This window comes from Protopterus annectens, chromosome 13.part0 (assembly GCF_019279795.1).
Source record: "Protopterus annectens isolate FY-2018-M chromosome 13.part0, PAN1.0, whole genome shotgun sequence".
Lineage (NCBI taxonomy): Eukaryota > Metazoa > Chordata > Ceratodontiformes > Protopteridae > Protopterus > Protopterus annectens.
Window position 1 is genome coordinate 763,508,950 of NC_056747.1, and position 25,793 is coordinate 763,534,742.

The 25,793-nt window shown below is 41.1% G+C and overlaps 1 protein-coding gene across 3 annotated transcripts in view; it reads right to left on the reverse strand.

Annotated features, from left to right (window-relative positions):
* SSH2 (slingshot protein phosphatase 2) overlaps nucleotides 1-25,793 on the reverse strand; it is a 1,225,984-nt gene that overhangs the window by 176,679 nt on the left and 1,023,512 nt on the right. Inside the window, exon 1 of one of the 3 annotated variants that reach the window (XM_044054468.1) lies at nucleotides 6,548-7,053. The exons of the other annotated variants lie outside the window; for them this stretch is intronic. Within the exon in view, the coding sequence (XP_043910403.1) occupies nucleotides 6,548-6,678 (131 nt within the window). The 5' untranslated portion in view covers nucleotides 6,679-7,053. Of the gene's footprint in view, nucleotides 1-6,547; nucleotides 7,054-25,793 lie in introns of those variants that run through there. 3 annotated transcript variants of the gene reach the window in all.

Consider the following 25,793-nt stretch of genomic DNA (forward strand, 5'->3'; position numbering starts at 1 on the left):
AACATTTGCAAAGGGGACAGCTGTAGAAAAAATATACTACAATACTACAAACTTCATAAATAATGAAAATATGTAATATTTCTCCACAACTAAAAGGAAAGGAGGACAAAAAAAGAGCAAAGTGTCTCCCCTTCAACAAGGTACAAAGCATCACTGATTTGTGTCGACAGGACGAAAACACTACCAGTAAGCACTTTATTGTAGTACGTCATACTCGTATCCACTACATGACAGTCGAGACCTACAAACTCTCACTGCCCAGAACACTATACCTACTAAATGTGGTATACATTACTCTTCCAGGTAGACCTTACACTTTTTGTTCATTCCCCAAGCACAGTAAATATATTTTCTTAACTGAAGTGTCCAACATAAATTGGTAATCAGGCACTATGCAAACACAGTTCCAGCCTTCATTTATAAGGCAAGCATTTCCCTCTAAACAGTCAGAACCTAATGGCGTCTACCTGTCTGGTTCATGCCCACAGTCAAGCGGTCACTTACACTGACAGCACGTCTTTTAGAATCAGACCCAAGGTGGATTCTGTAGAACATTACCACTTATAACAAAGAATTATATGACTGTCTTAGAAAGACCTGTAAGAATCTCACAAATAAAGATAAGCACATATGTGAGAAAAAAGCTGCCCTTCTGAGTAACAGATCAAACTACTGTGGCATCGACATCACCTTCAAAGTGAAAGCAGGTCAAAAATGCTCGCATTCTACTACTACAATGTTAAATCCTGCTAGACGAATAACTCACACCCCACTCAATCAAGGCTTCATATATTCAAATAACATTTCAACCAGATTTCACTCTCGTGTAAATAAATTTAAAAGTTGACCATATAAAAGACCAAACTCCAATGGACTCTATCCTACACGCTTTCATACGTGCATCATCTTCATTCCAACCTCCTTAGAACATATCATTACGTCGTCCTTAAAAACTAAGATTTTCCCCTTTCTGTTCTAGAAAACAGTAAATCCACCCATGTCATTCATTGACAGATAAATAAACCCCAATATCCCTAGATCACTTCAGTCTCATTTTTATATTCTACATTCTCATAAAAAGCCAAAAAAGCCACATTAAAACAACTTAAAAACACCCAGAGCTCACAATAACTTGTTTGCAAAAGCATCACTTCTGAAAACTCTCAACATATACACTGACTTAAAAAAAGCATGACTAGGGCAGATCAATGGGCATTCAGCTTGTCAACCTTGCCAAAATCTTCAGCAATGTACATACACCACAATTCAGCCTCAAATGCCCTACACTCTTCATTAAAAACGTAGGCAAGAGCTTGAGCGTCACCTAAAGCCACCTATACACAGATGACCTAATAATATGGTCTTCCAGTCATGACCACCAAACTATACGCAAACCTTATGCAAAATCTACACTTGTTCCATCACTGCTTTTCTTTCAAATCTAATCATATAATTCACTAAAACAATCCTGGTTCATATGAATATGTAAAAGACTGGCAAAAATCATACATCATTAAGCAACAACTTAAGAGTCCTTCAGTACAATTATTTTGGCACATGGACTGACTCAATTCTATCTTTTAAAATCCATGTCAACACCTTGTTTCCTAAATTTCAAGCATCTATGAAAACATTTAGCTTCAAAATCAACTCTCTAAATGCACAAAGAAATGTCTCAAGGTACCTTTATCCCCATGTTGAACTATCCCCTTGTGATAATTACTAACTAAACAAACATCACAATACTTCAAACATGCCTAAAGCCATTTTTTATGCATAGTGAACCTACTATGAAACTTCATCTTCCTAAATGAAGCAGACTTACCCAATTCACTCAAAGAAAAACAATTTTACCCAAACTGCCATGCAAACTAGCACCTCACTCAACATCCATTCTTAGACAAGAGACTGCAATTCAAAACACACATTCACTCACTATGTCCTTCTGCTACATTAAGAACCCTTTGATACAAGCAGCCTCCTCAGCTGTAGGACCTACACTACTGAATTCTCTGCCAGACCACACTGGCTAAAAATGTAATCCTGCATTCCTTCAAACAACTCTGAAATCTTAGCTATCCAACAGCCAAGTGTCTATGGAAAAACACAAAATAAAAATATGGACACTAAATCATACTCTCTTTTCACAGCAGCCAATCAAGTGACCACTCAATTTTCATCCACTTTGAATAACCCAAACATGTCTCGAAGATGAAAATAAATGCTACTGGTTTTACCCAAACCAAAATTTTAATCTTCATCTAAACTGCTAATGCCACACTACGTTCTTCAAGACATGATGCAAAATTGCATCTACAACATTGTCCCTAAAAACTTAATATAGTGTTACACGCACTAATTCTGTACAGGTTAATACAACATACATTTTGTAGAAAACTACTACTAATATTGTAATTTTGTCTGTAACTAGTCTGCAGCTAAAAAAGGATACATAAGACCAACTAAGTCCATCAATACACAAATAAATTGCTGCTTGACCATTAAAAAGGAGTACAAGGACTGCTAGTGCGAACTGTGCAATGCCAAGACACTAATTACAGGTCTGGGGATATATACCAAATCTGAGGTTGTGGAATTGGGAACATTCTTCCTACTCTTATGTGAAACAACCCTGGAATTAGTGTATAGAGGCTGGAATGCAGAGTTGCATTAAGCCCCCACACTAGGTGTGTGTGTGTGTGTGTGTGTGTGTGTGTGTGTGTGTGTGTGTGGGGGGGGGGTCAAAGCAAATACTTTAATCTTGGTGCAGGGACACTGGGGTTTGCCATCTGTGAGATGGAATCACAGTTTATGTTCCAGTAGTAAGGATTGCAATTACACTTCTCATATTTTTTTCTACTACAGAGCTGAATAGGTGAGATAAGTGAGAGTCAAGCCATCCTCAACTCACAATCCCAGTTCGCTAAGGAAGTGGAATTATTAGTGCTACTGCAGTACGTTATAAAAATCTGGTTGTTGGCTGTCTTGCTGAGTTCCGCCTCTTTAAACACTTGGAAACTAGTAGAGAATTCAGTAAATTGGCTAGTAGGTATTGCAACCAAGCACAATTCCAGGAAAACAAGTACTGAGCCCCATGATGTATCAAAACTAGCCACATGGATGGAAGACACAAAAGCTTAAACATGGATTAAATACCGGAAATAAACTAATGAGGAAAAAAATCTATTGTCAAATATCACCTAAACAGGACTACTGTACTTTGTGACCATCTAAACTAAATACAGTCATAATAAACATGTCTGGGCTTGCATTGTCAAATTTTAGTTCACAGCAACTCCATGACATCTCTCATGAACACTGGAAATTCAAGACTGGATCACACCATCAAACAGCTGATACACAAAAGAAGCGAGACAAAATGGGTGGATCTCAACTAGGCACTGTTAAGGACCAAAAAAAAAAAAAAAAAGCCACAGCCCCCCCTCCAAACACACACAAGGTCTGACAACTTCAGTGCTAACAGGATTAAGTAACTTACACATTCTTTCTTCTGTATGTGTTACTTTCTAAGAAACAAGCTCCATGCCCAGTTTTGGTTCAACTAATCTGTACCGTTTCAAATGAGAATTCTGCAGTTTCAAGGAACTTGAAAGGCTACAAAGGGCAGCATAGTAGCTCAGTCTCAGAATTCCATGGTCCAAGTTACAGTTCTGATCTCTGGTCACTCTCTGTAGGGAATTTGCATATTCCCTCTAGGTCTGCTTGTGTTTTTTTCCATATACTTCAATTTCTTCTCACCTCCCCGCATGCTGGCTAATGCTTTTTTTTTACTCTTGCTTGTGACCCAGACAGCAGCCGAAAAGGGTCCATTATGATACCAGTTCAATTACTGAGTTCATAAATAAATATTTTAACAAAAAAGGAAATAAATTAATACAGGATGGTCATATGTCTTCACACCCTTCACAACTAATAAACCTTCAACATTAAAATAAAACAACCATGCCTTTTGTCACTGCAAGCAACTGTTGCCTTCTGCAGGCAGATATTTCCTAGGTTTTACAATATGGTGTCAAACTGTGTCTGTGGGAAAACTGAGGAGAAACGTTTTTTTTTCATATTAGTGTTCAGATGATTCTGCCATCTGCAGCTACAGATTTCCTCCACATAAAAGTAAAAAAGTTTGTTCACAAGCGTCATGTCTACTGCCTTATCTGCTACATGTCTCAAAACTCAAAAATTAGTAATATGACCCAGCTCTCAGCTTGCGTATGCAAGCGGACTGCATCATTTCTGACAACTCTGCCTGCCTGCCGATAAACCACAGAAATCTTCATCTTCCTGACATTCAGCATGTCACTGAAAACAAGACAAAAGATTCAAAGGACATTTTTTTTAGTTCAGTGTTATTCTCTTACAAAAGTAACAGCTGTGAACAACTGGAACTGTACAAGTTTTGAAGCAGACACTGAAAAATAGCCACAGTGAAAACCCAAACAAATTTTCTGGTATGAATGTGGTGGGGCACCAACATACTGATCAACACAAAACTAATAATAGCTGCACACTTTCCAAGGCATGGGCTTCAAATATTCTCTAGTCTCACACAGGCTTCTGTTTTTTGGTAAATCACAAGAATGTGGCATTTTTTGCAAATATTTTAAAAAGAACACCACTTAAGTACTGCAAATAAGTTGTTCTGTATGCCAAAAAAGAACAGACTAGTATGTCGTTACACTACATTTCATTTTTTCCGATTTCTGACAAATGTTTAGAATGTTAATTCTGGTTTGCATGTTAAAAGAAAAACAAACAAACACACTTGACAGCAGTCACAGGTAATAAACAGAATATGAGTTTGGAGCTATTATACCCACGACAAGCATCTCCAAATGCATGCAGTGATGTAACTGCACAAGAAATAAAAAACTTTTCTAGCCACATCAGGCAAACAAAAGCCGAGATAGTAAAATGTTATGTTCTGAATCAGAGCAATCATGCATTCCCTTAACTAACTTTTCTGGTTGGTATTTTGAAAACAATACCTACATTTAGTAAACAAGTGGACCAATGGAATACATACATACACAATTTTACATCTTAAGACTTCAATGGACTATGACAACATGATCAGCTCACTTTAAAGAGACTACTATAACTTATTGGATGATTTTTCATGCAAAAGTGTGTTTTCTCAAAGTCTTAAACTAATAAAGGTGCCAATCTCTTAAGTTTCATTATTAACAGCAGACTGCTAAGACTACCAACAACTCATTTTTTTAATGAAATTAGGACTCTGGGAGGAGGTGTTAGTATACAAGGCCCTCTACAGGGCAAAAGAAAAGAAAAAAAAAAAAAGACAGAAGTGCTACATTATTCACCACCATATAAAAAAAACAAGTTCTGCACAAAATATTATTACAATAACTCTGTTGAGAGATGTAACAGGAAATAGGAGGACAGTATCAGACTGACACTGCAGCTCAGAGTGGCAAGATGGGAAAACAACAGAATTTTTTTATGAATTAGAGAGAGGGGGAGGAGAAGGAAACAGAAATACCTTGTTAAAATCTATCAGTCCAGCCTCCCCAAACCCTTCTTTTGGTAAGGAGGATCAGGTCTACGTTACAAGTGCTCAGCCCAGCAGCCTTTTTATAGCACTATCTCTAGCACGGGATCTTGTTACTTCATGTTATGGAGACTCAGTGTTGGGTACCAATAAGCATTAGTCACCAAGTCAACGTGTCCCAACAACAAAACAACAAAAGGTTTAAACTACTTACTGAAATATATTCCAGCTTTAACAACAAACCAAATTCCTCCAGTACTGCAAGAAGCATTGTCCGAATAGTCAAGTACTCCCTGGTTATGCCAAACACACTTCAAACACTCTAGAATTTAATAGGCCATACTACCACTTTTAAAATCAACTGAGCAATCAGTTGTAAAAGAGGCGCTAACAATTTCACAAAACTGTAACAAGGATGTGTTTAATGTGCTTTTCACAGAACTGTACATTACTATTTGGCCCACTAAATACTGCAAATGCTGCACATCTTAACAAAACAAACTGCTGTGTGACTGGTGCAACCCACACACTTCCCAATTCTTCCGGGACAATTTTGTAAAATCTTTTTTTCTCAGTGCTGTGCAAGACTTCTTCAACTAAACAGGATACTTAAAATTGTAAATGAATCCAGCTTATGCTTCCCTATACTTAGCTCAGTGTATTAACATCCATACTTACAGAGATGACACTAAACTGACAAAGCACATTTCCAAAAACAATTATGGATGTCAAGTATTCCCTTCAAAACACACAAACACCCAGATGATCTGTAGTAACACAAGCATCGTTTGCAATAAGGAAATAACAGCATGAAACCATACTTGCTCGGTCAACAGGGCAACACAGTAAAAAGCCACATGCTTTAACCACTGACAGAGCTTCTGACTTGCACTACTTAATGACCCCACTTCCTACATGCAATACTGCCTTCACAAGAAACAGCAAGAGAGGTGCAAGGCAATAAACAAGCGCACAACACCCTCACGTCATTCCCTAAATCAATGTATCTATACTTACAGCTGGTTGATGGTGTTCTGGTTGATCACTGCATTCTCCGAGAAGTATGGTAGCATCTTGACACCGCAACATGCACAGATGTAGCCCGACCCCGGCTGCCTCCCGCCCGCCGCAATACCCCCTACCGTCATCGGGACAATCGCTAGGTATTCGGGATAAGAGAAGTTTCGAGGCAACCGCACTCCCTAATCCACACTGCCGCTGACCTCAGCCCAGTCTTGCGTTCCCTACAGCTACTGATCCGGCTCTTTACCCCTTCAGCTAAAGCACCAGGTCCCAAGTAGTTTAGGACTCGCACATCAAACTGATCTGATGACCAGTACCAGCTGCTGTCATGATATCGGTGGTGGTTTCAGCGGTGCCCACATACCTAGCAACTGCACTTCCCGCACAGATCCAGGAAATAAAGATCGTAGAACAGATACTGCAGTGAAACTACCAAGTGCCTTCCGCATGTACTCGCTTCCTATACGAAACACCATGGCAGTCACAGACAGTGGAGTCCAACGTCATAAGCTCCACCCGATAACTCCACCTTTTGCTGCTGACGATTTTAGATCCCCGTCTCACCCGGGCCCGTATTCCCACCAGTGTCCTCAGATGCTTTCCTCAAAACTCCGCGCAAGCAACCCCCACCCTCGGAAAGTGTGCGAGACAAATCATTGGGGGCGGAGTCTATCGTTGTGGCACTGCTTACTTTCTTGCACTATCTTAAGTGTAAATAAAGTAAAATAGCAGTCACCAAACTAATTTAGTTAATACAACCACGCTTACCCCATTTCACATAATATGGTACACAAAGACTGCATTTATCTAGATACTCTGGTTGTTTCCTTCACTGTCCAAAAAACACGCTACTGTAGTTAAGTTTTCCCACAGGTCTGCTTGAAGATAAGTATGCGTGCAGTGTGTGTGTGTGACAGTACGAAAACTGGGGCACATATGAACATATTTTGGCTAGCAGTAAGTAAAAAAGAGAGAACCATTAACAAGTAATCATCTTTAAAAAATAAGAAATTAGCTGCATCACAAAATATATGGCGACAAGCTTCTACGGGTTTGGCGGACTGTAGATATCAGGCTACATAAGTGGATGCAAACATTAAGTTATGCTCCTGTCCTATTAGAGGTAAAGATTGGCACACCAGGTGCCTTTGCAAATTTCTAAATTTGACACGGTGTCATCACATTATCAGACATTTTAAATGTATACACCAAATATGTTTATACTGAAACATAACATCGAAAAATCATATGTATTATATGGCTACTTCACGCTTTATCAAATAGGCAGTTATTGTTAACTAAGGCTAGGGTTGCCACCTTTTCAAATGCTCAAAGTGGGACATTTTTTGCAGAAACGTCAGATTTTGTAGGGCAAAACACACCCACGGCCAGTTACAATTTACAAAGGACAGAACTTCACTTATTCTGTTTCTTATAACATTTAGGTGTTTCATATAGAAAATAACTGTTTTATGCAACTATTAAAGAAAATATAGGAGACATTTTTGTCCTAAAATCTCAGGACATTTGTCATTTTTTTCAATTTTTTTTTTTGCAGGACACAACTGCCCAAAGAGGGACTGTCCCTAGCAAAGTGGGACAGGTGGTAACCCTAAAGCACAGGTAGTAAATACATTCCAGTAAGTAGCACTTTAACCAAAAGTCCCACCCACAACTACAGTTCACGCTGGGTTCTCAATTAATAAAAACAGGATGTTGCATAACCTTAGAAATTCTAACTATACCTTTATATTACAACAGATGCATCTGCGTATCTAATGGTTTGACTGCATTCGGGTTTCATCAAAAGATAGAACAAGGGAAAGGATAACAAATAAATATATAAAAAAGAAAACAGACACGGTGGAACATGGGCATTTCTGGAAAACAGATGACAAGCAGAATGTTTGTACAGCCATAACATACTATTACTAATTGAACAGATGTAAACAAATATAAAACAGTTATGACACCCTCCAAAAAACAGCGCTTTGAAAATGCTTCACTAGTACATTTACTAACTGAAAACAATTAACAGGAGATGATAATACATCAGCTGCCCACAATCGTGTCAATGAGATACCAGTACTATCTATATAAATCATAGGGTCTGAACTCTTTCTTACAAGTAAAAAAACAAATGACACTTAAGGCTAGTCCAATGTAGTCACAGACAGTGGTGGGGGCAGAAAATGAAGTACACATTAATACTGGGTGGGGCCCTAATCAGTGAGAGTCCCTCACTCAGATCATCTGCTGATAATATAACTTATTTAAATATCTGTTGTGAGCACTGTTATACAACTTTACCACCTTCAGTTATGTATAGGCATCATGGCCAGCAAGAAATAAAGAGAGGAATTCCATGACATAAGCCACAAAAGACCTGAGGGATGGAGTCTTCCTGAACTAAAGACAGAAGCTGTCATACCATACCTGTACTCCATTAAGGTCAGCAAAAGTGATAGTGCAAACTGCCAGAGAGCAATTATTAACCAGCCAGCCTATGCTGTGATTCTCTTGTGGTCTAAGAAGGTTGTGAAGCATAGTTCTACTGATGCAAAACTCTTACTAAACTTTATATATAAAAAAAAGGAAAACAGCAATCCAGCAGAAGTGTAAAATTTTTGAAGCAACCATTCCTGATAGCAAGTTCCAAGAGCCTCCATGCCTCTATTGGAACAGGCTCTCTACCATTCCTATCGGGAAAAACAATAAAATATAACAAGGCAGTTGTCAGCAAATCCATTATTTACAAACTCTTTACACTGAAAAGAGAGATGCTTTTCTTGCACTCTGGTATGAAGTACAACATTTACACATCTATACAATCTTGCATTGCTATATTCCAAAATGGATCAGAAGTTGGATAGTTATTTTAATGCCCTGGGCAGCATACCACTGAGGATTAATGCTTTAAGTTGCTAACAAGCTTCAACCAAAAGCCCTGGATTTGTTGCTGTCAGTCACCTGCATAATGCAAAGCTCTGAGCAAGAAAGTACTGTTGGGTCTACACTTAACCATAACTGTAGATCTTTAAATAGATCAATGTTCTAGTACTGATTATTGGGTCTTCCTGGCATGAAGAAGCATGTGGCCAGTCTGAACAGCAGAGTCTTTTCACCAACCTCCAGCTGGCAGATGTTCATGCAGACTAATGTCCAGACATCAGGGTATAAAATGGCATCAGCGAGTGCCATCTTCAGGTTCTTCTCGTCAAGACAACAGAGTCCGATGGTTCTGAGAAATAGCACGACCTTCGTAGCTATCCTGGGTATAGATCAAAGACCCTAATCTAAAGGGGAGAAGTAAAAGGGGGGGGGTTGAAGCTGGGAAATGAGATTCACAACAACCAAAGATAAGGATTCATGAAAGAAGAGAGGGGAAGGAGGATGGGAGAGGGTACTGCAAAACTGATCGACTCAAACATTTACAATTATGGTAAATATAGACACATCTGTACTATGTTCATCACAGTGAATGTTGCAGTACTGATTCTTGGGAAGACTCCCAGAGGGTGTTTGGACAGAAGTATTGGCTGGGGACACGATCTGCAAAATGGCATAAGTGATCTCAGCTCTAGTCCTTAAAACTTACTAAGTTGGTAATGTTTAGAGAGGGTGTGGGGCAGATGACCAAGCTGCAGTCTCTAGAATGGCTTGAGTGGGCACCCCTTTTAGAAAAGTGGTAATGGCAGACATGCCTGGTGAAATAAGCTCTGACTTGACAAAGAAGTTGTTTGCCATGGTGAGAATAACAAGACATGATGCAACTAGCAATGCATTTTGAAACAATTTGTTTTGTCACAGGTTTTTCATGCGTATCTTCAACAAACACTACCAACAGTTTGTCTGATCTGTTTCAGAAATTAGTCATGTGAAAGTAATATCTCAACTGTCTCTGCACATCTTAAGGAATGCAGAATCCTCTCTCCTTTGCTTTGTAGATTTGGTAAGAACACCAGGGAGATGAATGGCTTGATTCAGGGATAATTCTGAAGCCACCTTAAGCATAAAGGAGGGGCTGTTTTTAAAGGTGACCATATCCTTGTGGAAGAACAGGAGGAGCTTCTTGCACACTAGGGCTTACAGCTCAGAGATATGTCTGGCTGAGGTAAGAGCTAGAAGCAGAGCAGGTTTCCATGTTAAATGCTTGACAGGAGCTGAAGCTGTCAGTTTAAATGATGACAAAGTTTTTCCAACTACAAAATTCAAGTCCCAGGAAGGAACTGGTTCTCTTTTAGGTGGTCTGATGGGCGAACTTGGAAGGCAGGCAGAGAATGCCAAGATACGAACCTTAATACTGAAAGAGGATAATTCTTGTTTGAACAGGAAGGAGAGGTATTCAAATATTTGTGATATGTTAGTTTGTGAAAATAGAATATCGTTGGATTGGCTTTAGAAAGAAAACCTTTTCCATTTAACTAAGTAAGAATTTCTATTGTTTGCTTTTTTCTAGCCTCTTTCAGAATGGATAGGACATCTTGTGAGTAGGGTACCTGGATGTGGTCAAAATCCAATTCTCCAAGCTGTGAGCTTGAAGGTTGTCAGGTTTGGGTGAATTACAGACCCCTTGTTCTGGGTAAGAAGCTTTATAGGTTCATAGGTTGGTACTAGGCCATTGGCCCTAGGGCCTATATACGCCTTGACAAAAAGGTACCCTGGCTTTCGCCACCCAAGAAAATTATTTTCCTGTGCCCCTGTCCAGCAGAACCACAAAAGTGATCCCCGGAGTGAATTTCCTATCTCCCATCCAATCATCAAGATTTTTTTTGAAGAGTGCTAATGAGGAGCTTTGTTTGATATAGATAGGTAGCTTGATCCAGAGTATGGGAAGTCTCTGGGACAGGAATCTATCCCTCCAGCATGTTCTGTTTATTGTGGTGACAAGGTTTAGGTCCCTAGAGCGTGTAGCTCAGAGGGATTGGGATTTTTTTAAGTGGAGCATGTCCAACTGCTCTGGGGTTGACATAGCTTTGTATGTTAGACAGAGAAAGCCTCTGAGTAGGTGATATGTGATGGAGTAAAGCTGGAGTTTTTTTGAGATGGTCTTCATAAGGCATCTGTTTGAGGGTGGTAATCCTCTTTGTGAGGTATTTCTGTGGCCTTTCTAGTTGTTGTAGATGTCTTGTGAGGTACACACCAAAGGGGGCGGTGTACTCTATAATGGGTCTAATGAGTGACAAGTGGAGGGGAACAATGACCTCTTTTTTCCTGGATGAGAAACCTTTTGTGATGAGGTGTGCCACGTAGAAGGATTTCCTGACTACTGTGGAGATGTGATTATCAAATGAGAGACTATTGTCCACCTATGTCCCAGCGTCTCATCACACTTTGTGTTAAGTAGACTATCGCCTATGTGGAAGTTCATGGGTACAGAGTTTGTAACAAAAGGGACGACAATGCACTTTTTGGCATTGAGCTTAAGGCCATGGCTTTGACACCAGGCATCCGTCTCAGTGAGGCCCTTTTGTAGGATGTCCACATCATTAGGAGTTTCGATTATGGCTCCTAGTTTGCAGTCATCTGCGAACTTAAAGACCTTCTGTGTTAGCCTGTACTTCTGAGAAGTAGATACCAAACAGGAGGGGACCCAGGACTGTACCCTGTGGTACTCCATTTGTCATTGGTCTGAAGTCAGATTTGGAGTTTGCTACTTTCACAGTGTGGGTTCCGTCAGTGAGCCAGTTGGCAACCCATCTTGTGATATAGGAATTTATATCTAGTTTAGTGAGTTTATCTATAATTCCAGAGTGAGGTATGATGTCAAAAGCCTTGGTGAGATCTGGATAGGCTGTGTGAACCACCTTACCCTCGTCTACGGCTTTGGTGACTGCTTCAAAGAAGTCTACCACGTTTAGGAGACATGATCTGCCTTTTACAAACCCAAACTGGGTGGGGTCCAGAGTTTGGAGATTACCAATGTCATTGTTTATAAGTTCCATGATGATGTGTTCCATAGCCTTGTAGACCAGGCTCATCAGGCTAATAGGGTGGTAGTTTCCGGGGTCCGTGGTGGCTCCCCTTTGTGGAGTGGGATAACCATCACTGTGCGCCATTCAGTGGGCACAAAGCCTGAGGTGAGGCTATGACTAAACATGGTACTTAGGTGGGGTGCCAGTTCATTCTGTAGTTCATGTAGAACGCAGCCTGGGATATTGTCAGGTCCCATAGATGCTGTGTTCTTGGCTTTGGAGAGTGTGGTTTTTACCTGTGCAGCCGTGATTACAGGAACTTTGCATTCTTCCAGTATACAGATGGGCCCTTTAGGGGGTGAGAAGGGGGTAAAGTTAGCACTGAACCTATCTGCCAGGATGTTGGCAATATCAGTTGATTCTGTATATTTAGTGCCATTGTGCTGTAATTCAGAGCAGATCTGAGTGTTGCCATTGAGATTCTTGACATAGTTATATAATGCTTTGTGGTTGTCTTTAGAATCAGTGGCGATTTTGTTTTCGTAACTAGCTTTGGAGGATTTTATGAGGGATCTCAGCTTTTTACTGAGGCTGATCAGGGAGTTCCTCCAATCATGGGATTTTACTCTTTTCTGCAACAGTTTCTTTCTTCTGTTGTAGAGTTTGTTTATGGCAGGGGCCACCAGATTTGCTTCCTTTTTTGGAGGATAGCATCTTGGTTCTGTTAGGGATTGCACAATCCATGCCCCCGTGTAAGTGCTTATAAAGTGCATTTGTGTAGGAGTCAGCAGTCCTATCTCTATTATCTGTCTGCATGGGTGTCATGAAGTTTGCCACTTCTGTCTTAAGAAGCGTGAAGTTCGGTTTGGAGAAATTTTTTAAGGTGGTTTACCTAATGGATGTCTAGGGTGATTAGCTTCTGGTCGGATCTGACCAATGAGGAATTGACCTCTGGTGTGGAACACTGGTTGCCCGTGTTGGTAATGACCAGGTCTAGGATATTGCTGCCCCTGGTGGGGGTGTGGATAAGTTGATCCAAGGTGTTGCAATTTATGAATTCCAGAAAACATTGAGCAAAAGAGTTGGTACCCGAGTAGTTTTCCCAGTTAATGGCGGGTAGCTGAAATCATCAATTATTAGGGTTTTAGGTTGTAACATAACATTTTCCAGTGTATCAAGAAATGAGGAGTTTTCAATGAAAATTTCACATATGCTGTGACGTCCCCTCTCTGGACCAGTAATTAAGGAGCCTGAATCCCCGCCATTGACAGTGGAGAGGGGCATGCTCTTGGAACAAAAATGGATACAACCAGTATTTCCAGATGCAGCTCTCTGCATCAAACACAATTTCTCTTAACAGGTAACACACACAGTCTGGGGGCTGGCTGCAAAACTTTGGACCCCCCAACTGAAAAACAGAAGAAGCGAGAACTAATGTTTCCAGAAAGGAGCAAGTAGAATAACTCTGAGCCTGTCTGATCCCACCTTTAGGAGCACCCTGCAGATAAGGGGTATCAGTGGAAAGGCATAAAAGAAGGGATCTGCCCATTTGAAGGAGAAGGCATCTGCTCTCCATGCCCCAATTTGCTAGGTTCTGGGGCAAACCGTGTTCAAGTGTTTGTTCTCTGAAAAGGCAAAAATCTATGTCTAGGACCCCCCAATGATGAATGAAATCCAGAAAGATTTCCCTTTTCCTTTTCAAAATTCATTAGCTGGGGTCTAGGAGGGTTCAGTTCAGGGAGCCTGCTAGGAGATTGACCTGACTGGGAATGTAAGATGCTCCTGTGCTAGTATCCAAATATTCATAGCCAGTCTGAATAAGAATAAGTCTTGAGTCCCCTCCTGCTTGCTTATGTAATACAAAACTGTGGTACTGTCTGTCCAAACTTGATGATTTCCTGGAATCAGCTTGTATTTGAAGGCCTTTAAGGCCAAGAAAACAGCCATTACCTCTTTCTGACTGATATGCTGTTTTGCCAGCAGCCCTGCTCCAAATACTCTGACCTCTGAAGTGTCCCTAGTGTGACCCCCCCCCCCCAGATCCTGTCTGAACTGCCTGTATTTATAAAGTTTGTACTGTCTATGGTATAATGAAAAGGGACCCTGAGTTGGTACAAACACTCTCCTCCCAGAATAGGATATAATTTTTAGGCATGATAATAGAAGAGTCTTGGTTTCTAGAGGCTGTAGATGTTGCACCTAGTGTTCTTTAGGAACCACTGCAGTTTCTTTTTATATAATTTTGCCAAGGATATCAAGATAAAGTATGAAGCCATGCAAACCAAGACCCAGAGGAATCCCTTGCTGAAGTGGAGTGTCTGGTCTGAGTTATTTTGATAGAAATAAGATATCCTGAGGAAGAAAAGCTTTCTGCTGCACAAAATCTATGACTACCCTCAGAAAAGTAATTCTTGTTCTTGTTTGTAGTTGTGACTTATATCCATGGTAATTTACAACACTGTCTAAAGTTCTATGGGAGACTTTGCCTGAATCAGGTGAAATGTCTTGCTGTTTTCTGTAATATGCTATAGTACCTGACACTCTGTGTACATATAAAGTCTAAAGTTTGGTCTGAATGGAGACAAGCTCTCTTATTTGCCCATAAATGATCAAAACTAAGATCTGAAATGGAAATAGTGCAATATTTGGATAACAAGTGAACACAGCTAATTCAAATGTGTGTGTGTGTCAGACATTTGTTTGACTGAATTAGAGAGGTAAATGAAACCTTGAAGAATGAGATACAACATTAGTGAACCCACCACCCCAAGAATACAATAAAAGTGAGTCATATAAATAAATACTCCCCTTTGCCCTGTTCCTTCTTTTCTGTCATAGTCCCTACCACCTTTCCGCATATTAATTTCCTTAATCTGCCTGGTCTTAACATTTGCTGGGCATTATTTTACCCCTTTTTCCATCACCTTGTTTTGGTACATTTTATCTTCACTAGCAAACAGGTGTACCCTCCGACCGGTTTGCTGATGTAGTGCATAACCAGTAAGAACAATAGTGGGCTCAAATCTGAGCCTTAATGCATATCCACTACCAATGACAACACTTCTGTGAATCAAAATAGTATTCATACTTGTGTCAATGGGCCTTTGTACATAGCTTGCTCCAATTCAATCAACATTTCTCAGAGTTTGAACCATTGCAGGACTGCCCAAATCAGCTTTCTTGGGACCTTGTCATATGCTTTTTCCAAGTCTAGTTATGCCTAGTTGGAATCTTTCTTTACCTCTAATTTCTTCTCAACTATCTATCTCAGTGCAAACATCAGGTCAGTTGTACTGCATCCTAATCTGAACTATTTAATCTTCCATCTTCCTTTCAGGTATTCATTTACCTATCATCCTTTCTATGCTGTCATGCAGTGTGACAGCAGTGATACCTGTACACTGCCCACAGTTCTAAATATGCCCTTTGTTCTTGTACCCTGGCACTAGAATACTTATTCACCAGTCACCTGCCTTTCTCTCTATACTGCTATAAGTAACCTCTGGAGTTATTCCTCCCCTAAGTCGCACAATATCTTAACCATATCTGCCAAGACCACATATGAACCTGCTGCTTCCCTGACTTAATTTTCCTTCGTGCTGTTCTTACTTTTTCTAGGGTGGGCTCTTCTTCCTCTTTTACTGTAGGCTGTGCCTGGGGCAGTATAGCTTCTCTGGGGTTTTCTTGATTTAGAAGCTGACATCCCTTATGGAGGGTGTCTGATGACTATCCTCTCTATTTTTCTGTCTTTGCCTTGCAACTTGATATAGTGTCTTTGCACTATCTGCTGAGTCACTTTCCAGAAGCTGGTAACGTGTATCCGATGTCTTGCTCTTTGCTATTGAGATTGTTCTGCCTCTGTCAGGCAATTAGTATTCCTTCTTAGCCTGATCTGTCTTTTCTGTCTCCCACTTTTTCCTGCACTCTCTTTCTTTTGATAACTTCCTGGACCTTTGCATTCCACACTAACTTTCCTTATGTACCTTATTTCCATCCTTGGCTCGGCCACACATCTCTCATAGGTTAATACCTTGAGAGCCATTTTAAGCCTAGCCAAATTTCCCAACCCTTCTGGTGTTTTGTTTATCATTACCTTTTATGGACTGGTTTCATATTACACACAGTGAAAATAACCCTAAGAGTGGTATATATAACTTAGCAGTTGCCTCTGTCAGTTAGTAGAAATGGGGCAATCCTGGGGTACATTTCCTATTTTCCATCCATAGATCCAAGTTACTCTTGACTATGGAGAGGGATGAGCTTTGCTTTACGTGGATGGGAGTCTGTTCCAGAGCAGTGATATCCTCTGTGAGATATACTCCTCTCTCCAGAACATTCTGCTGATGTTGCACAGTAAGTCAGGATCCCTGGATTTAGTATTTCTAGTGATGTTTCATTTGCTGATGTGCAATAGATCCATCACGGTTGGGATGGAGGATGCCTTGTATGCCACACACAGGTCACCTTTTAGCAGTCTGTAAGAGATTTATTATAGTGATAGGGGTTTGAGACCGTTCACATATATGTCAAATTACTTAAGCTTAGTATTCTTTTTTAAGGCATCTCTGTGGATATTAAAGATGTAGCATATGTCAGACAGATACATGCAAAACAGGATGTTACACGTAATGAGTGGACTTATGAGGTCTGAAAAGAGGTGGACAATGACTTCCCCTGGACCTAGAAACAATCCCTTTGTTAATAAACTGTTCTATATAGAAGGACACCCTCTTCACAGTGGACACGTGTTGGCTGAAAATTATGTTGCTAACTACACAGGTTCCCGAATCACAAATGATGGATCAGCTCTCAGGGGTATATTGTCGATGTTGTATTTCCCAGGGGAGTGGACTTACCAAAGGATACTGTAATGCATTTTTAAGCTTTTAGCTTTAGTCCCTTATTCTGGCACCACTTATTGGGACAATCCTTCATACAGGATGGCTAAGTCTTTTGGGGATTCAGTAACTGCACCCAACGTGCAACTGTCTGCAAACTTAGAGAGAGTCCTTTAGCATTGGCTTTAACTTTGGATATGTAGAAGCCAAACAACAGAGGTCCCAGCACCAAGCCCTGGGGAATTCCACTGGTGAATGGTCTTTTTGTGATGGTAGCTTGCCCTACTTTGATTGTTTGTGTTCCATAAGTGAGCCAGCTGCCAATCTAGTGAGTGAAGTATGGGTTTATTCCTAGTTTGCAAAACTTTTCGACTATGCCCAAGTGGAGGATTGTGTCAAAGGCCTTGGCTAGGTCAAGGTAGGTGGTGTGCACTGTTTTACTTTCATCATTTGCCTTGCTGGCACGTTCAAATTCCAGAAGGTTGAGTAAGCATGACCTGCTTTTGACGAATATGAACTTCGACAGATCCAGTGCCTGGAAGTTCCTTGTGTACTTACTCATTAACTTCATGATAATCCTTTCCATGGCTTTACATATTAGACTGGTCAGACTTATGGGTCTATAACTGCCTTGATCAGTGGAGGGTCCTCCCTTATGTAGAGGACTGAGTGTTGCTGTTCTCCACTCATTTGGTACAAAGTCTATGTTGAGGCTGAGGTTAGACAGTGTTGCTAGGAGTTCAACTAAAATTATGCTTCATGCTACTGAAGATGCATCCAGGGATATTGACAGGACCTATCAATGCAGTATTTTAGCTTTCTATAGCCCCCACATATGCTGTTTTGAGATGCAGCCATTCTTCCTCAACTCCACATATTTCCTCTTTTCCTGAGGTGCTAGAGCCCTGACCAATTCTTTGAATTCTTGCAATTTCACTTCAGTTTAACTTCCAGGTTTTTTGCCTAGTTACTGTTGACCTTAAGAGCCTTCTTTGACCACTGCTTGCAGCCGATTGTGGCCAACAGCAGTTTATGCTGTGGGCCAAATGTTTCACTGATGACTTTGCAATTTCTGACTCTACCCAATGCTCTTTCCTTACTAGCAGGAAGTCTACCAGAGTTTCATGTTGGCCACTTTTGTGTGTGATCTTGTGACTCTCTCTCTTAATGAACCATGTGTGTGTTGGTCATCATCATGCCATCTGCAAGACAGAAGTCTAGAATGGCCTCTCCTTTATTCCTGTTGCCCCATTCATGTCAACCCAGTCAGTCCAAATATTCTGTGCTGTCCATCCCTATATGAGCTTTGAGGTCCCCATTATCAACACCAATTCAAGTTGTCCTGCTTTATCTTGTAGGTTCTACAACTACTGTCAAAATGCACTCTTTTCCTTGTTGTCACAAACTTGCTGTGGGGCAAAGGGTGACCTTATGAATACTATCTTATTTTTAGACTGGAGATTGCCATGTGTCTGTCACTAATTCTGTAGACTCTCCATTACTACCATTCCTACACCATTTCAAATCTGCCCCATCCTGAGTAGTACACACTGGTGCCCATGCCGAGTGCCTTTACTTCACTTTCCTTCCATCTTGACTCCTGGATGCAGAGGATGCCCAGCCTCCTCCTTACCATTATGTTATCCACTTCCAAAATGCATCCTGTCAGTGAGCCTACATTGAGTGTCTCCGTCTTCAGTTCATGTTTGACAGGTTGATTGGTTTTATGTTCAGCTTTCATTCAACAGAGCTATCCCAGGTAACCCATTCTGGGCAACTGTACACCAGCTAAGCCAACAGCTTACCGACCAAGGGCTGCTGGGCTTTATTGGAGGCACACACTGGCCAACACAGGCACACAGTCCCCTCCTACAATTAGCATGGATCTCTAGCATAAGGTCGGAGTAGGCCAGGTCCTCAACCAAGTTATAAATGGTAAACATCCATGCCCATTTGTTGTTGGCATTAGTCAACATGACCAAATCACCCAGAGGCAATTTATTTACAGTGTCGAGTGGCTAACCATGACAAGGTGCACAGTCTGTTAAATGCCTTCTCCTGTATATGGTAGTTAATGCCGACTTCCTCTGTCCAAGAGAGACAAGAGCACCAACACAGGAGTGAATTTGCGGTCACCCATCCATTGATCTAGGCTGCATTTGAAGAGTGTCTAGGAGGGACTCTGTTTTGTGTGAATTGGAAGCTTGTGCCAGAGAAGTGTCAGTCTCTAGGAGATGTATCTCTCTCTCCAGCATGACCTGTTCATGTCAGAGGCTAGGTTAAGATCCCTGGAGATAGTGACCCTTGTGCAGTTGGATTTATGAATGTGTAGCACTTCCATCAGGACCAGGTCAGAAACTGCCCTGTAAGCCAGGTACAACTCACCCCTTAGCAACCTGTAGGAGACAGAATACAGTGACAGGGCTTTCTGTGTAAGACTTGTTTTGTGTACCCTGTAATTATGAATGTGTAGCACTTCCATCAGGGCCAGGTCAGAAACTGCCCTGTAAAGCCAGGTACAACTCACCCCTTAGCACCCTGTAGGAGACAGAATACAGTGACAGACCTTTCAATCTTTCTGTGTAAGACTTGTTTTGTGTACCCTGTAATTTATTAGTGAGAAACCTCTGTGGTCTCTCCAACTGTTGCAGGTGTTTGGTGAAGTACATGCAAAAGGGAGTATTGCATTCAATTATTAGTCTGTTTAGGGTCTAGTATAATGGAATTACAGCATCCTTTGATCTAGATGTGATGCCTTTAATTATAAGGTGTGCCACACAGAAGGATTTCCTTACTACTGTGGATATGCGGTGGTCAAAGTTCAGACTGCTATCAACATAAGTAACCAGATCACGTTCCACTGGGTCTACACTTAAGTTGGTCCTCTCTATAAAGTAATTAGCAGGGATGTCAGCTTTCCCAACAGGGATAATAATGTCTTTTTTTACATTTAGCTTTAAATATGTGGCTTTTGCACCAATTATTTGTCTGTGTTAACCCTGTCTGCAGTATATTGTCATTGGGGGACTCAGTGATTGCTCCCAGTTTGCAATCCTCAGTGAATGTGGTCAGCCACATGCCATCCAAGTTTGCCTGGACATTTGAGAAATAAATTCCCAACAATAAGGGGTCCAGCACAGAACCCTGTGGTACTCCACTGGTGACTAGTGTTTTGCTAGAGGTGAAGTAACCCACTTTGACGGTGTGTGTCCTGTTGTTTAGCCAGTTTGCTACTCATCTGGTAATAAAAGGGTTAATTCACAATTGGGAGAGTTTCTCTACAATACCTGAGTGGGGAATTGTGTTAAATGCCTTGGCTAGGTCATGACAGGCAGTACACCCTTGTTTTTCCCTTGTCCAGGGCCTTGGTGACTTTCTCAAAGACGTCATCCATGTTTAACTGGGATTATCTACCTTTAATGAATCTGACAAGGGTTGGGTCCAGAGTTTGCAGAGTACCTGTGTCCTTGTTAATAAGGTCCATAATGATTCTTTCTATGGCCTTGTAGATGAGTCTAGTCAAATAATTCCCAGGGTAGGTTAATATTCCCCCTTTGTGCAGACGGATTACTGTTGCTGTCCTCCATTCTACTAGAACATAGCCAGTTTGCAGGCTCTGGTTAAACAGGGATCTGAGTTGGCCTACTAGGTCATCTATTCAGTTGTTTAAAAGGCAACCTAGGATGTTGGCTGGTCCCAATGATGCTGTGTTTTTGGCTTTGGAGAGAGCTGAGATGACCTGCTCTCTTAGGAGAACAGGCTGAGGAATGGTGGTATGTATACATTGGGGGATGACTTGAGGGGACAGGGGGGTGAAGTTTACTCTAAATCTGTTAGCTAGCAGGTTGGCTATTACCTCCGGTTGGGTATGGATGGTGCCATCCACAACGAGTTAAGCACATAGCTGGGTATTCCCTTTCAGATTTTGGATGTATTTAAAGAATACCTTGTGATTATCCTTAGCTAGGGAGGCTATTTTTGCTTTGTAACTGGCTTTGGAGGACTTGACAAGATCTCTAGTTTGTTTGTTTAAGCTAGCGAAGAATTTCTTCCTCTGCTGAGCCAGTTCCCCTCTTGTTCCTGGACATTAGTTTCTTTCTACTAGGGGTCCCACCAGGGTGGCTTGTTTTTGGCAAGACCCGTTTTTAATCCAATTGGGTATAGCCAATTCCATACAACTGCTTAAGTGGTTATGCAGGGCATTGATGTACACCTCCGCATGGAAGTCCATGTTATCTGCACTTGAGGAGGCTTTAAAACATCTTATACCATGACTTAGTAGGAGATAATTTGTCTTTGAAAAATTCTTAAGCAATGCAATTATGTGGTCTTATAATTACATCAAATAAGACTGATTTATGGTTTGAGCTTACAAGGGAGGACATCAAGCAATAGGGGTGCAATGCTCTTCCATGTTAGTAACTACTATGTCCAGGACAGTTGAGCCTCCTGTGGGTGTACTGACTACCTGCTCCAGAGCATTTGCAGTGACAAAGTCCAAAAACTTTTAAGCCAGCACGTTTGTGGTAGTGTATGTTTCCCAGTCGATTGTAGGATAATTAAAATCACCCATGAGTAAGGTGTTGGGCTGTATGATAACTGACTCCAGTAAGTTCAAGTATGCTGCAAGCTTTTCCTGTTTCATGGTGGGGGACCTATAGCTATCTATGATGCAATAGGGTGCTTTGCCTAAGTTAATTGGACATGGAGTAGCTCAAGAAAGTCATACTGTTTGACCAGTCTCAATGTATACTTATCCTTAATGAAGATGGAAACACTTCCTCCTTTGGTTCTTTCACACTCAGTTTGTGGTCTGAATGTATGGAAGGCACTGTAGTCCCGCATGGCTGAGGCGCTTTCCACACCTTTGATCCACGTCTTGATGAGTGCACAGACACCAGCATCTTCAAAAACAAGGAGTGCTTCCAGGGAATACAGTTTCTTGTTTAGACTCCTAGCATTAAGCAGCAGTACCTTGAGTTTATCTAGAGAGGATTTTGTTAAGTTAGTAGGTTGGTTTTTAACCAGATTATTTAATGAAACCTTAGAAAGTGAGAGGATGCCTGGGGAATGGAGAAAAAGTGTTTTGGTAACGATTTTTAAGAATAAGGGTGATGTGCAGAGCTGTAGTAACTACAGAGGGATTAAATTGATCAGTCACAACATGAAGTTATGGGAAAGAGTAGTTGAAGCTAGGTTAAGAAGGGAGGTGATGATTAGTGATCAGCAGTATGGTTTCATGCTGGGAAAGAACACTACAGATGCGATGTTTGCTCTGAGAGTGTTGATGGAGAAGTACAGAGAATGTCAGAAGGAGTTGCATTGTGTTTTTGTAGACTTAGAGAAAGCATATGACAGGGTGCATAGAGAGGAGTTGTGGTATTGTATGAGGAAGTCAGGAGTGTCAGAGAAGTATGCAAGAGTGGTACAGGATATGTACGAGGGTAGCGTGACAGCAGTGAGGTCTGTGGTGGGAGTGACGGATGCATTTAAGGTGGAGGTGGGGTTACATCAAGGATCAGCTCTGAGCCCTTTCTTATTTGCAATGGTGATGGACAGGTTGACAGACGAGATTAGACAGGAGTCCCCATGGACTATGATGTTTGCAGATGACATTGTGATCTGTAGTGAGAGTAGGGAACAGGTGGAGAAGAGATGGAGATATGCTCTAGAGAGAAGAGGAATGAAGGTCAGCAGGACTAAGACAGAATATATGTGTGTAAATGCGAGGGAGGATAGAAGAATGGTGAGGATGCAAGGAGTAGAGGTGGTGAAGGTTGATGAGTTTAAATACTTGAGGTCAATAGTTCAGAGTAACGGTGAGTGTGGAAGAGAGGTGAAGAAGCAAATACAGGCAGGATGGAGTGGGTGGAGAAGAGTGTCAGGAGTGATTTGTGACAGACGAGTACCTGTAAGAGTGAAAGGGAAGGTCTGCAAGAGGATATTGAGACCAGCTATGTTATATGGGTTGGAGACGGTGGCATTGACAAAAAGGCAGAAGTTTGAACTGGATGTGGCAGAGTTAAAGATGTTAAGATTTGCGCTGGGTGTGACGAGGGTGGACAGGATTAGGAATAAGTACATTAGAGGGTCAGCCCAGGTTGGTAGGTTTGGAGACAAAGCCAGAGAGGCAAGATTATGTTGGTTTGGACATGTGTTGAGGAGGGATGCTGAGTATATTGGGAACAAGATGCTAAGGATGAAGCTACCAGGTAACAGGAAAAGAGGAAGGCCTAAGATAAGGTTTATGGATGTGGTGAGAGGACATGCAGGTGGTTGGTGTGACAGAGCAGGATGCAGAGGACAAGAAGAAATGGAAACAGGTGATCTGCTGTGGCAACCCCTAACGGGAACAGCCAAAAGAAGATGATGATGATGAGGAGATTGGTTGACGCTGCCTAAAAAAGGCACAATAGGGGTGGCTAATGCTTTTGTCAGTATCCGAAAGCCTAGAGGAGACAGATGCAGACCATCTCTGGCAAAGCAGCATGACCAGTTGACCATGTCTTCCCAGACTCTCAGATATTGGACACCCTTGGACTGACACCAGAAGCTAAGCCAATTGTTAAGAGTCAATCATTTTTTGTTTGCATTGTGGCATCATCCTTAGAGAAGGCATAATGCTGCTTAAGGCTTATACCTGCGTGCGACACATAATCTGAGAGCTCAGTCATGTCTCTCTTCATATAATCCAGTGAGGTATGTCTCAAGTCATTCACCCTCACATGGACTATGAGAGAGTCATACCTGTACTTGTGGTTGAGTGACTTGAGTGCTTGATTGACTTGATGGATCCTGGCACATAACAGGTAGCTAACTGTAACCCGTTCCTTATCCAGCCTGGTGAGGGGGAATATCCATATGTCTCAGAATGGAGTCATCTATGACCTATACATTTGGTTTTGTGGTGTTATGCCTTATGGGCTTATTTGCTGAGATGTGTGTGTGTGTGTGTGTGTGTGTGTGTGTGTGTGTGTGTGTGTGTGTGTGTGTGTGTGTGTGTGTGTGTGTGTTATTGTGCGTTTTGGTTGTTTTTTTTTGTATTGTTGTGTGTAAATATTTTCCATTTGAGAGGCTTCTGATCTTTTGGTAAGTTACTAGTACCTCCACATATGTGGGTTTATGTGTTGTGTCCTTATTTAGTGCGAGAAGAGTGTGTGTGCTGACAACCTGTTTGATATTTGATTTGTCCTTATGTGAGAGTCCTGTCTCCAATTTCATAGTGTAACTACATCTCTCACATAAAGTATTTATTTGTTTCAAGAGTAAGTGGTTGTAAGTATACATTGCTTCAGGGTGCCCAGAAACTGCCTGTCCATGACAGCAGGCTCTTACTGTACGTTTTATTATGGAAGGGAATGGGTACATTTGATTGGACTGTGCTGATAGCTCTGAGACTACAAGAGGGACCTATACTTTCCATTGACTAAGGTTGATCAATAAAGCAATGCTGTTCACTCAGTGCACATCTGAGATGCTCCTTGAGCACCCAAAAAGCTTGAAGGGTTTCACTGACAGCTGTTTAGGGAAAAAACGTGCTTCTAGGCCTTTGCGTTTATACAGGGCACTACTGCATGAAGAGCACAAACACAAGGTTTAAATACAAGCAGAGAGAAAAAAAATGTAAGATAATTAACTACCTCTGTATTTTCATCAAACCTCCAGCATTTGCTCTCTACCTAGAGATGCATTCTCTTAAGTCTGCTCGGGATATAAAAATACCTATGCAAACACTTCCAAACAAAAATCCTACACCTTCTGGACTTTATTACATACTTGGGAGTCATACAGACGTCCTCCCACTGTTCTTTGTAAATTGTCTTTCCAGTCTTTCTTTCTAATCTTTTCTAGCTTCCTCTGATTCTTAGTTATTGTACAATATTTTATATGCCCTACTAATTATCCCCTTTTTTAACAGCAACATCTGCTCTAGAACTGAATAGCAGAGCTGGTCTTTCACTTAGCATTACCCTATCACTTTCTCTATGACTATACTTTGATATCAATACATGGTAGGGAAGGTAATCTCTAATCTGCAGTCCAAACATCAGCTTGGTTTCATCCCACTGTGTTAATTTTCCTTCTCTAGTTATTTGCTCCCATTAACTTTGTTCCTTTCCTACTTTTCTCTAGTAAATTCCAGCCTCCCCTTGCCCATTTTCTATACCCTTACTTGCAATCATCCCTATTGGTAAAATCTTACTCCATTTCCATGTTAGCTTAGTTCACAGAATACTTTCTGCAAATTTATGAATGTACTATTTGATAAGGTTGTTATTCTCCTTACGGATCTGCATTCAAAATCCTGCTCTTTCCTTACTTTTCAAAGTTCACACCCTTTTCACTGTCATCCCTTTCTACTTTGATTTATAACTTTCTGCTTTCACTATGCATATGAGCCGTAACAGTGGAGCTCTAAAATATCCATTCAAATCAGGTAATCCTACACCACCTTGTTCTATGGGGAGGATCAATTTACCTCACTTA